The 13,916-nt window shown below is 39.8% G+C and overlaps 1 protein-coding gene across 1 annotated transcript in view; it reads left to right on the forward strand.

The window, feature by feature from the left end:
* The window catches only part of LOC110083574 (60 kDa lysophospholipase), an 87,442-nt gene that overhangs the window by 42,774 nt on the left and 30,752 nt on the right, over positions 1–13,916 (forward strand). The window contains exons 7-9 of the mRNA XM_072986731.2: positions 5,538–5,650; positions 7,964–8,149; positions 13,209–13,322. Of these exons, the coding sequence (XP_072842832.1) occupies positions 5,538–5,650; positions 7,964–8,149; positions 13,209–13,322 (413 nt within the window). The remainder of the gene's footprint in view (positions 1–5,537; positions 5,651–7,963; positions 8,150–13,208; positions 13,323–13,916) is intronic.

A 13,916-nucleotide genomic window follows, 5' to 3' on the forward strand; every position in this document is an offset into this window, starting at 1 on the left:
TCACACTTCTATACCACATCTCCCAGCTCTGGAACTCAAAGTGACTCAAATGGAATTGTAGGCTCGAAGAACAATTCCAATACTGTTTTCACCATGGGGATCCTCTGGCTTGATTGTTTCTCAGTATGAATCAGATTCAGAAGTGATCCACAGTCAGAATCATGGAACTGAAGGGCTAAAAGGGAGCTTATTGAGTCGAATCCCCATTTTCAAGCAGGAAATCCACAGCTAAACACCTTGACAATTGGCCATTCTAACCACTCTTTAAAAACCTCCAGTGAAGGGTAATTCATCACTCTCCAAAATGATCCATTCTTGTTTATTTGGCTTAGAGTAAAAGGAACTTACAATTTTTTTCCTTCTGAAAAATCAACTTGAGCTAGTTACTGAACCATTACCAGATCCTCAGGGCTACTGTTGGCAAACATTGCATCAGTAACAAATGCTCAGGTGTTATTACTGGTAACTACCAGGAGGAGATATAGAGATCAAAACTTTGATTACCAAGAACACCTGATTCCAATGCTACGAGGATTTGGGACTATGGACAGATAAAGATAAAGGTTCCCCTTGACATTTAGTTCAGTCGTGTCTGACTCTAGGGCGCTTAATCTCCTTGTAGTTTTCATTTTTGACTAGTAGATGAAAGAACAGGGAATTGAACTCACAGGATTGGACCGAGATTCCCAACCAACACTATCTACTTATGGGTCACACTTACATCTCTGTTAGAGATGTACCCATATCTATCCTTTGCTGATTTGTCTTACATCTTGAATCTAAGGGTGTCTAATCAGATATGCATCCAACTGATTTCAGTGGGGAAAGAGACCCCTGCTTTATATTACTACTACGGTTGTCATTTACATGTGTACCCCACTTTCCCACAATTAGGTAGTTCTCAAGGTGAGTTACAAATGTATAACATAGTAAGAGAAAATACTTTTTAAACTGTAAGTTCATTAAAATCAAATGCGAACATCATAAATGTTGACTGTAATGACCAATATTTATGCACATGGAACTGTGGATGATGCCATCCTGATTTAGGAGGTTGCAGGACACGATCTGTTTGGTCATGTGCCAACACCACTTCATCCAGTCACCACAATAGCTCAGCAGCTACTGCTCTGGATGTGTGTAAGCCTAGAATAAGATACTGAAACGGCAGTCCCTAAGGTATACAGATAGGGGTCTTTTCTAACCTCAACTGCAAGAAGCTAGGGGTTGAACCCAAGGCCATTTGCATTTAAAGTACTGCTGAATAGCTCAGTGGCTTAGGTCTCTGGCTTGGGAGCTCAATTCCCCATTGTGCCTCTTTGAGAGGGGCTCAACGCGATGATCCGTAGGGTTCCTTCTAGCTCTGCTGTTCAAAGGTTATTATGTACTCTTCTACTGAACTCTGGCCTTTCTCAAATAAATGTACTGTATTTGGAACCACAATCTAGTTTTACTTTATCTCTCTATCAATCGGAAGAAAGGTTTTAGGGCTTGCTTTCTCCTTGAGCAAGATCAGTTAAGCACTTATCAGTAAATTTCTGATGAAATTTCTGTTTTATTTTACATAGTGCGAAGGAGTATCCTCAATCAGTAAAAAGCTTTTTTACACGCTCAGTTTATCCAAGTCAGAACAGGTTGCTTGAAATCTGTTGGGTTGCATCAGAAAAAAAGTTCAGCAGCCACAAAGTGTTGGTATTTTTTAGCTAATTGGTTGGATCAGATGTTCTGTATGGAGAGCATAAAGAGATAACTTATCATTCCTAAAGTCATTATGTGATGTGCATTTGCTATTCCTTCTCAATGCATAGCTCAAAATTCTGTCTGATCATAGAGCTGAAGGGACGGTCTAGTGGCTGAAAGCACAGAATGGCAGGGATGTTTTTCCAGCAAGGATATACAAAGACTATCTGGCCACTCTCAGCTGAGTCATTTTATAGTATCCCCCACCCCCTCTTGGCCTTCCAGGAGTTTCTGATTCAGAAATATTATACATGGTAGGAGGTTTGGATGCTCAGGACAATGTACATCTTGACAGTTGACTCAGCAGGTTCCTCACTAAGTATTGCAATTCTATCTATATTATAAACACTATTTCTGATTTTGCAGTGGTACATATAAATTAGCGCGCGCACACACACACACACACACACACACACACACACACACACACATATTGATGATACAGGCTCTTTTATGGTGTGATGTGTAAGTGAACAAATTAGAGGGAATCTGCACTCAGATTACTTAGCGGTAAAATTGTAAACTGCATGTGTTTCTTCAAAGACAGGAGTATCTATACAGTGCGCTTTAATTGTTAGCAGTAAGATATCTGGAAACGCATCTAGGGAAGCCTCATAGAGCAGGGGCAATGGTTAAAATCGCTGCACAGGATGGCATATTTCCTGTACGGGATTTAGTACGAATGGCATTAAGCGATGCATAATTTGGCTATTTATTGTGCAGAACAGTAGCTGAAAACAAAATCAGAAAGAAATGGGATAGCTGGGGTATAATTTGCACAAGGCAGTCAAGAAATCCAGCTGATGCAAGGAGAAACTTGTGGGGGGGGGAGAATATTAGCATGGTGAAACTTGAAAAGTGGCAGAGAATGGGCCATTTTGAGAGCATTCACCACATCCCTACCTTACAGGGGACAGAGACAGAGATAGAAATATTTGTATTTTGTGGAATAATATTTCTTCTTTTGGGAACTTCATGGGCTACAAAACAGCCCCACCGGGCACATGATTCTTCTCTTTGCTATAAAGCAATGAGCTTCAGTAAAAATTGTCGTTTTTGTAAAGATCTACCTGTCATATTAATTTTGCAATTGGTATGTTTTTCATTCAGAGAGAATTCCAGAAACTCCATTGCGAGAATTTATTGTCCACTTCCAACAATCTTTTTTAATTTTGGCAAATTTTTTGGTAGTGTTTGGTGCCAACGAATGTCACTTCAAAGAATGTTTCATCTTCCCTTCAAATAATTTTCTAAATGATAAGTACACATAGACATTTCCCAGGACCAAGTTGTTAGGAAGACATGGCAATAACTCTTCTTTGTAACATTCACTCAGAAAGAAAATTCTGTGGTGGCCGAGGTTACACTATATGAAGGGGGGTGGTGGGATTGATCAAAATAAACAATTCCACAATTGTTGCAAAAAAGATAATGTAGGCATTGTGACATTTTTACGAAATATGATTGCTTATCTTTGGCTTTCCAAAAACAAACTGTATCTGACAAAGACAGATACACACAATCTTTTCCCTCCTCCACTCCAGTCAAGGGCGTGTTACTGATTATCCAACTGAATAATAATTGTGTACCATTAAGTGAATTTCTTAATTATCCTTTTCAGGGTTTTCCAGGTAGTGAATACTCAGCAGTGGTTTCCTATTCTTCTGGAGCCATCCTGGGACTGTGCAGCTTGGCCAAGGCTACACAGGCTGGCTCTTCCAGGATGCCCCGTCGGAAATTGAACTCCCAAACTCTGGCCCCACACCCAGATACCTAAATCACAGAGCTACCTAGCCATCCCTCCAACAGAAGAAGGAAATGGTAAACCACTTCTGAATACTCTTGACCCAGAAAACCTTGAAAAGGGCCACCATAAGTCAAAATGTACTTGACGGCACACAGCTATCATCCAACACTGAAGGTAGTGCTTTAATTGATGGAACTTCTTGTATCGGAGAGGAAGGGTGCTGCCAAGCACATCAACTTTTCTTTCCAATACTTGATTTCTGTCATGGACCTGCTGAGTTGTGAATGCCCAATAGTAGGATTCAGTTGCCTAGACTTTGGGATGCTTGCAACCTCCTGCAATTTCAGTGGCTAGAACTGTCAGAGGCCATCACGTTTTGGAGATGCTCTTGCATCTCTCTTGGTCTGAGCTGTTTCCCTACCTGAGCTGCCATTACAGAAGTGATTGGATGGCACGTAACAACAGATGCTACACTATTAATATAATAATTAATAGTGTGCAAATGGAACTTCTTTTTCCTTACAGTCGTCCTTAACCTGGCATTTTGGACGTCCCTACCATTGTTTTCATGCAAAGGATTATACCATCTGTGCCTTAGGGTGTGTGTGTTTGTGTATGTGTGTGTGCTTTCTGTCATTCTTGAACATTATTTACAGAGTATTGTCTGCCAGGGATGGGTTGTGAGTCTTTCTAGAATTAATAATGAGTGTTTTTGGCATTGTAGTAATGGGACTCAAGAGTGAGTATTAGTTGAACAGCTGGCATCTGGTTTGCAATATATAATCACACTTAATTGAATCATTGCCATTTTACTTAATCACTAGTAACTGCATTATAAAGTCTGGAGATGATTAGTGGTAAGAGTAATAACATCTGTCTTTTGAAAACATATGAAATATGTTGTCACTTTGCTGACACCTCGCAAGGTGGCTTTACTCATGTTACCTTCCCTTCTCCCCAGGCACATGTTCACACACTGCACTTACAAAACAAAAGAAAACTGAGATTAAAACATTATAATGTTTCCTTTCTAACAAAACTGTTTCTGATCATCTCAGTACAAAGCGCTTATGAACTGTCATTCCTGACAGCTCAGAGTACTTTGGTTTACTTGATTTGCAGATTGGGATATGATAAGCTTTCAGGGCGAGCTGCTATAAGATTTTAACCACTGCATAACCACTGCATGAAGTTCTGGAGACATGGTTGTTTCATGTACAGAGATGAGAACTGCCATTCCCTTTCTTCTTTTTTCTTGATTATTAAGCTAAAAAGAGACACATTGTAAAGCTGAAAACTCTAGTGTTGACCTATAGCTATTTAATAGTGGGCATGCTCATAAAATCTGCCCCACCACCGCATGCCTGTCCAGATTCTGAATTTTTTGTGTTGCCATTAGCTGTGCTTTCTAATCTAGGATTTAGAATGTCAGAATCTTCTGCAGGTATATTTCTGAGATGTTATATATTTCTGGGATTGAGCCTCATGACGCAGTGGTTAAACTGTAGTATTATAGTTAAAACTCTGCTCATGGTCAGCGTACGATCCCAGCAGATTTTGACAGCCTGCATGAGGTTCATTCATGCAAACCCAAGCATATAGTTTCCTTTAGGAAGTCGGTCCATCTCATATTTGGTCTTCCTCTTTTCCTGCTGCCTTCCGCCTTTCCCAGCACTGTTATCTTTTCCGGAGAATCCTGCCTTCTCATGATACAGCCAGAATAAGACAGCCTCTGTTACAGAATATTACAAGACTGTTTTTGGCTCTGAAAGAGGTTTGTACTCTCAGTTGTTGACACTACATGCCTGTGGGAAGAAAGGCTGGCAAAGAGAAATGAATGCAACAAATTGTATTTAGTCATCTTTCCCAACTGAATGAAGCCAAGATGGCAGTCCCATACACATGTATTCAGGAATAAGCCCTACTGAAAATAGTTGCACTTGCTTCCGACTAAACCTGCAGTGGTACCAAAGCCTTTGCGATAGACGAGAATGAGCTGGGCTTGGAAGCCAAGCTGCTGAAATGAATGATATTTCTTTTGTCTTCACAGTTAATTGGGAGACTGTATGGAGAGCCAAGACTACCAAGAAATTTGAGATCCACACCAACATGAACAGCAATGTGGGCCTCCTGAGAATCTTTCCAGGGATCACTGCAGATGCGGTCAGCCTCCCTCCCCCCCCAATGATAGTGTCATAAGAAGAAAGCAGTGAGGACATGAGATGTGGGAGTGTGGATTACATATAATAAGCAAAGAGAAGAGGCATTGGTATTACTGAGCCACTCCCAGAGGGCTTCTATGCCAGTGATCTATCTCCTCAGGGCTTACTTGTTGTAGTTGATGCTCCTATAATACTTGTTCAGATGAGGGAGGCACATCCAAGCATGCTTTGCATAATTATTGTCTGCAGTGCCTGGAGAAGTTGCTTTTAAAGCTACACCTTCCTGAGCCCTCCAGCGAAAATAGCCACTGGCCATGCTGGTGAAGTTCCGGAAGAAATAACCCCAAAGAGTAACTTCTCCAAGTGCATGCAGGGGGTGGTATAAAGTGTAGTACTAAGTCAGCTGTCCTTGGTTGGCTTGACAGACTCCGGAAGAGTCACCGGAAGCTTGTCCTGCTTCCTAGCGCACAAGGAGTACTTTCTTGAAATGTGGCTTCACGCTGATGCACACTATGTCTCTATGTTTTATTACGGAGTAGTCTGGGCAAGAATGCAGAAGAACAAGTTGGTTAGAATGCTGAGGTGATCGACTGCACCCCTTCCGGCTGCACATGGGAGAGGCCCATTGTCTAATGCTCCCTGTCTTTGCAACCCTGCAGATAGTAAGCCAGCACAGCAAGCAAAGGAACAGGCCTATCTTTCCCGATGAACTAGTTTTCTCTCTTCATAAGCATTTCCTCCACTTTAAACAGAGGGAGGCGTTCAGAAATGGCAACACCACTTGCAGCAAAGTAGTACCACCCTTTCCGATTCCTGAACGTTCTTGCCAGCTCATTCTCACGTGTTGTTTCAGGCAGGTTTCAGCCATTAGGACGGAGAGAAAGGAGAAAGAGGTGAAAGAGAGAGGGCAACATGTTTTCCTTCGGCTGTTGTTAGACTACAGGTCCCAGCACCAAATGATCCAACGGTTAGGACTGATGGGAGCTGTAGTCCAATAATGTCTGGAAATTTCAACACTTGTCCACGCCTGACGTACAAAGGCTGTTTCCACTCTGTTGTTCTAAAGTAAAAAGGATGCGATTTCAGTTTGAAGTCAGGTCTGTTTTCTACAGTTAGTATCCCTTCCCCATTTATGCAGATCACGTTGGTTTGTTTTCTATTCTGCCCTATAGAGGAGAAAAAAAATACTCTGGGCAATTTATAAATTAAAACTCAGACCCTTTTGCATAGTTTAATTTGCGTTATTAAAATAGATTACTTTCATCCTTGTGGTTCATTGTATCTTTCCATATTCACCCTCTGCGCTTATCAAAGAATCATAAAATTTTAGAGTTGGAAGGGGCCTATAAGGCCATCAAATACTACCTCCCTGCTCAATGCAGGAATCCAAATCAAAGCCGATCTGACAGATGGTTATTGTATTTTCTCCTGGATGCCTCTAGGGTTGGAGCACTCACCACCTCTGGAGATAATTGGTTCCATTGTCATACTACTCTAACAGTTAAGAAGTTTGTCCTGATAGTCAGCTGAAATCTGGCTTCCCATTATTACATGCCCTGCACTGTTGATCCTGCCCCTCCTCTGTATGGCTACCTTTCAAGTATTTGAAAAGTGCTATCCTCTCAGTTTTCTTTTAATGCTATAGTTCTTTCAGTCTTTCATATGGCTTGGTTTCCAATCCCCAGATTATCCTTGTTGCCCTTCTTTTAACTTGTTCCAGTTTGTTGGCATCCTTCTTCAAGTGTGATGTCCAAAACAGGATTCAATACTCTAAATGAGGCCTAACCAGTGCCAAAAAAAGGGAAGACTAGTACCTTAGGATTTGGAGACTATCCTTCGGTTGTTTCTCCCATTATTCTAGGTACTTGTGTTTTTCTTGTTGCATGTAATATGCTAGTGGAGAAATGTGTTCCTGCAGATGTTGTTGGACTAAAACTCCCATCAGTTCCAGTCTCACCAGTGGTAAGGCATACTGCAGTCCGATGATATCTCAAGAGCCTCAGGTGACCCACACTAATTTAAAGCATACACCTACATCAGTACTAATGTGTACTAGTCCTACTTGTTTTGACTCCTTGAGTTTATGTTTACATAAATAGGAAAGTACCTCTTCGTACCATTTTGTCAATATATGGAACATCCCATATATCCCTTTGCTATTGATGCATACTTTTGATTAGCTGCCACTCAAAAACTTCTAAAAGTTATGTTTTCCAAATCGCAATGTACTTAGAAGAAGACATAGATTTCAATAGTCACAATCACAAACCTTTTTGAGCTAGAAATGCTCATATATCAGTTTTCTTTCTTGCAGGTGACAGCATTCCTTCAGTGCCCAATGGAGGGGGTTGTACTTGAAACCTATGGCAGTGGGAATGCCCCCAATAATCGTCCCGATTTGCTAGAGGCACTGAAAAAAGCAACTGACCGCGGTGTAGTGATTCTGAATTGCACCCAGTGCTTGCGAGGAGCTGTGTCTGTGGTTTATGCCACAGGAAAGGTGAGAGGAATTCTGTCGCATTCACTTAGCTGTATGGTTGCACTTCGGGGTCATGCTGATCATGCCAATATTTGGTTTGAGAAAGAATTTTCATCTGGGCTAGAATTAATTCATGTGAAAGCTTTCATTGGTTTTTTTTGTTTGTTTTTTCAGGGGTGAGGGACTGCCATTTGTGTAACTTGGTGTAGCAGTTCTCTTGCTTGTGTTGTGTTCCCGATTGGGTTGTGCAGAACACTCTTTGCTAATTGATGGCTTGGCTTTGCATAAGGAAGTTAGAGGAGATGGCCTTTGGACCTCCAATTTGGGCGGCTTAAAGCAGAGGTGGAAATCATTCCACCTGCATACTGCATGTGCCCTCCCCCAAAGTCCTTCTTGTGGCCTCTGTAAATAGAGTAGAACTGCCTAGAGTAAATGTTTCCCACTTAGACCTTTTCCATAAAAAATGAAAGACAGGTGCCTCCTCCTGCATGCAATTTTTCTCTTAAACAAAGTTTGCCCACCACTTTTTTTCAAGCAAAGCTGTTTTTAAAATATTTTTACCACAATGTTGCAGCCACTGACTAGAGTGACCTTGGTGACACAAAAATGGCCCCTCGCCCTCATCCAATGAGGTTTTTTGAGTTCTTCACAGTCCCAAATCTACAGACACCTAAATGTGGCTCAGCTGGAGAAAGGCCTAACTGGAAGGCTTCATGACCTGAGGCGGTGGCCGAGCTTCCTGTTAAAAAAGGAAGTTTTAAAAAAATCCAAATGGCACATCCCAATTGCCGGCTTTTAGTTTAAAGATTTCCAAGAAGTTAGTCTTTTTCATGTTGACAGAAAGAGGGAGGGGAAAATATCATGGCATATTAAGGACTAACAGATTTGCTTTCATGTGAACGTTCTTGGTTCAGAATCTGCTTCCTCAGGAAGTATCTGAGGAACTGGATGATAATCCACAAAAGCACACATGTAAACACATATTTATTTATTTATTTATTTATTTATTTATTTATTTATTTATTTATTTATTTATTTATTTATTTATATCCTACCCATCTGGTTTATTCTACCACTCTGGGTGGCTAACAGCAAACATATATACAATTAAAATAATATAAATCCATTGACATCCTTAGTAACAGAACATTCCATTATTTATTTATTATTATTAGTGTTTCATGGTATGTTGTCCTTCCCCATTCTCTTGTTTTTCTTTGCCAACGCGATTTAAAGATGTTGTTTATTAATCTCTTTGTTATTTTCATGTATATGCATTCTCCTCTTTGGAGATATGCAGAACAGTATATAAATCCAAGATTGGGGGGGGGGCGACAGCTATTTAGGATATCCTGTCCGAGGAAAGCCCTCTCCATCTCCATCTCTACCTCTTACCTGCTTCAGATGTTTATAGAGCGGTCATGAATGGCAGCCCCAAAGGTCAAAGTACAAATTGGCAGGTGTTGCAAGAAACACTGATGTGAAAGTTCAAATTACTCTTTTTCCCCAACTTTTTTGTGGTCTTAGGCATACTTTTCCTTCAACCTCTGCCTCCCCTGCCTCCGCCTCCTGAGCAATATGGGGATAATTATAGTGATCTCTTTACAGGGTTGTTCTAACATTTCTTTCATTTCTTTAAATAATTCTTTACCACCTTCCAATATAAATATTTCCAAACTGAATATGAATGTACTTTGAATTTTTGAAAATGCTATTGAAATGCTATTATTAAGTTACAATTGGCACTGAAGGTGAACAATTTCTACTAATTCATCTCTCTGTGATATATTGCAAGTGCCTTTGAGTCTTGTTTGATTATTGCTCTCTCTTTCTTCCAGTCACCTTCACCTGTACATGCATCGTAGGCCACTGATGGTTACACATATACCATCTATTGTGGTTGCTTTTGATAGCATCGCACAACATATGTTTTGGAATGCTTGTTGAATAGATCCTCTGTTTCTCACTTGCTGAGATTCCAAACATATTGTAAGGGAAAGTCCCTTTTAGATAACAGAGACGTGGGAACCATTGATTGAGAAAATGTGTTTCCCTATGAGCATGAAAAGACACAATGCTTATTACATTCACATCTTGTCGTTTTGATTAATTCCAGCTCCTTATGGTGAACTTGCTAAGTATCGTGATCGATCTCTTATATATGAACTGAATAGTAATGTTGTTTTTTCTCCACTTTCATTGTCATTAAAACATCTGCATGTGGTTATGGTAGCATTACACACAGTCAAACATATGCATCTATATCTGATGATTGCATCATTTCAGAAACACTTGAACGTGATTTGGAGATCTTTGTGTGCTATAACTACAGTAGATATGTGGACCACCTTGTAGCAATGTATAGTATGAGGTAATAGATCGGAGGTTTTTAATCCGAAGATGGCCAGGAAACCGTGACAATTGCCATTATAAATTTATTTTACTAAAAGTTCATGCTGGTGGGATGCATTTTTGATTAGGTGTCCCTAAAATACTGAATGTGGATGATGGAATTAAGTGCAACCTTTATATTATTAGAAAAGAGAGGAATTGTTTTTAAATACAGTACTAAATGTTACAGTTGGCTACGTAAGTTCTTTTTAATGCTGTTTTTCTTGCTGTGTCCTATTTTCTCACAAAGTTGACAACATTGTTGATAAAACTGCCCCCCCATCTCCTAATTCTAAATTAGGGTTGTAGGTTCATTATGTCAAGTTAATCTTTCTGTCAGGAATAAGGCTAGACCTGTTATTCCCCTTTACTGTTTAATTAAAAGGCCTAGTATTAGTAGTATGCACATTTCTGTTCATTGCTTCTTTACAGAATAATGTTGAGTTACTTGGTTTGTTTCTTAATTTGTTTGGCTTTTATTATAAATGTTCTGGTTCAGAGGTTTGCTTGAAGAAGACTGTTAAAATCCACCATTGTAATACTAAAAAAAGAGTGAATGTAAGAAATACCAACAGAATTATCTTCAATACAGCATGAAGTTGTATGAAACTAGCTCATGGGAATATTCTGCAGGATCAGGTGCCAACAAGTTGATCTAATCTCATTTGTATACTTTGAAGATGACAGGTTCAGTGGCTTCCTCTCAAGATGCCATAGGATGACTGTAACAGCTCTAGAAATTCAGTGACATAATGGAGTATCTCTTTTATAAACATGGATAAAACATAATCAGTAACATGGCACATGTACAGTATTACATGGCAACAAATCTAGTCTTGCTGCTGTAGATCCTAGATTTCTGTATGGTGCACATTTGTCACATTCACACAGTATTTGTAAGTACGTTTTTGTTGTCAGATGTGTTATGTTTATAAGAGCAGATTACAAGTCTCCCTCAAATATGCCACTTCTTCTTATTCGGTTAGTTTTAGTTAGATTTACCTCAACTGCCATAACATAGTCTGGATAGATTCAGCCAGAGACTGTGGTGTTGAGAAAGAATAAAAAAATATTTCTCTTTTACTGACAAAATCTTCATATATGTCAGAAAAACAAACAAAACAGATTGTTACATAGTTTAAGATCTTAACCAGTTAACTTCATTATTTTGATTAATTGACTGCTTACATAAATACTTCACTCAGATTTAACTGCTGACTCCATAACTAACATTCTCTGATTGATAGAATCCCGGCATTGCTAACAGATACAGAACCTTAACTGAGTAAAAAGGCAGGAAAAAGAACCTGAGGTAGACGAGGGAATAATCGGCTGCTATGATGTAATTGATGTTCACCCATTAGTGCTTCCAACTCTTGAATGCATAATATGCAGGTTGCCAAAATCCAACCAATATAAGAACCTATTACCGTATTTTTCCGTGTAAAAGACACTACTTTTTCCTAAAATCATTACATACACTAAAAATTGAGGGGGGTCTTTTACATGGAAGTAAGCTGAGAGAACAAAACAGTCCGTGCCTTGCCTCTGTAAACAGGCTTCCTTCAGTCACGAGGCTTAGCTTCCTACAGTCAGGAGGCTTAGCGTCCTCCAATCACCAGCCTTATGGAATGGACGTCAGCTGATCCTGAACAAACCAATTGGAACACACCTCGTTGGGGGTGAAGCCTGCAGGCAGTGCTCAGATTCAACAGGGACTCTTAATGTCTGACCATTCTGAGCCCAGGGGCTGAATACTCAAAGCTAAGTTTTCTTAATTTTGAGGTTAGATAAGTGGGGAAAGTCTTATAAACGGGGCATGTTATTAATGGAAAAGTATGGTAATCTTTAAGGCACCACAATACTCTTGTGTTGCTTGCCTGTGGTGTGAAACATATTGTCCTACAGCCTCCTTCTTCGGACATAATAAAGCATCTCTCTTACAGATGTGAATAGCACATGAGAGGCAGCCATGTGACTTATAGCATAAACCAGCACTTGAAACCACATGATATTCATCCTCCACTATATCATGAGGCCACAGCTTCATGCGTATAAAAATAACTAATAAGTACCATTATGCCACAAAAAAGAATGAAGTTATTCTGTGTTACAATGCAGTCATAATGTAACTTTGTTTGTTGTCATGTGCTGTCAAGTCAGAACTGACTTACAGCAATCTTAACAGGGCTGTTAAGATAAGTGAGATATTTAAGGAATGGTTTTTACCGGTTCAACTCCCCCAGTGAGCTTCCATGGCTGAGCCGGGATTCAAACCCAGGTTTCCTGAGTTCTAGTCCATCACTCTATCCTTATGCCTTAGTTATTTTTAAAAATTATCAGTACCAAGTTACGTGCAAGAAGTTGATTCCAAGCTCTACGGATGAAGAATGCATAGAATTAACTATAATTCCCCCATTCTGTGACTTCAGAAAGCAAGCCACACCCAGCAGAAGCCAGTGGGACTGCTCTTGTACCTTTTAAGGAATAATGATAAATAAATTAAATACATTAACTCCAACTCTGTGATCAAATTAGTATCAATAATCAGAAACAAAATGCTTAATTACTCACTATGGCAACATTGCCTAATCAAATGAACAATAAGATTAAATTTTCTTGTCTCCAGTGTGCATGAAGTGTAAAGCAATGTACAAATCTCAGCTGCAATTTTCTTCACTGAATACAGACCCTTATGGACGCAGGTGTAATTCCAGGGGCAGATATGACACCAGAAGCCGCCCTTACCAAGCTGTCCTACGTTTTGAGCAAACCCGGACTTACCTTAGCTGAGAAGAGAAAGGTAAAATTCCCTTGTCATCTAATTCTTAAAAGTCCAGACCTCTCTCCCCTCCACTCCAAATTATGGTTTTTCAAAGTGTCCTCTTAATTTTTTTTTTAAAAAACTGAATACTTTTTTAAGCCACTCGGTATCTGGCACTCTGCAATCTGTACAGTGTCCTTTCTTTGGTATATATCAGAGGTGACACATTTTGCTGCCTGAGACAAAGGACAAGATGACACACCACTGTTCTGTAAATGAACAAAAGATGATTAGCCTGGCAGGTGAATCTTACTTTATGACTGATAGTGGAGTAGCATCTTCTACTAGAACTAACAAGCTGGTTTACTGAGTTCATTGTTCTGTCTTCCATCACAAGGGAACAAGTGGAGAGTTCATTATAACAACTGAGAGGCTGCCGTTGCTGACCCCTACCATCTATTGTCTGAAAAAGTGAACTTTTTCTCTGTCTGGTGAATTGCTACATACAGACCAGGCCTGAAACAGATCCTGGAAAGCTATCCTGTAGAAGGAATTCTCAATATATAAAGTTATATATATTTTAGAAACATCACTTAATAGTTGTTGTGGTTTTTCGGGCTCTTTGGCCGTGTT

Source organism: Pogona vitticeps, chromosome 1 (assembly GCF_051106095.1).
Source record: "Pogona vitticeps strain Pit_001003342236 chromosome 1, PviZW2.1, whole genome shotgun sequence".
NCBI classification, from domain to species: domain Eukaryota; kingdom Metazoa; phylum Chordata; class Lepidosauria; order Squamata; family Agamidae; genus Pogona; species Pogona vitticeps.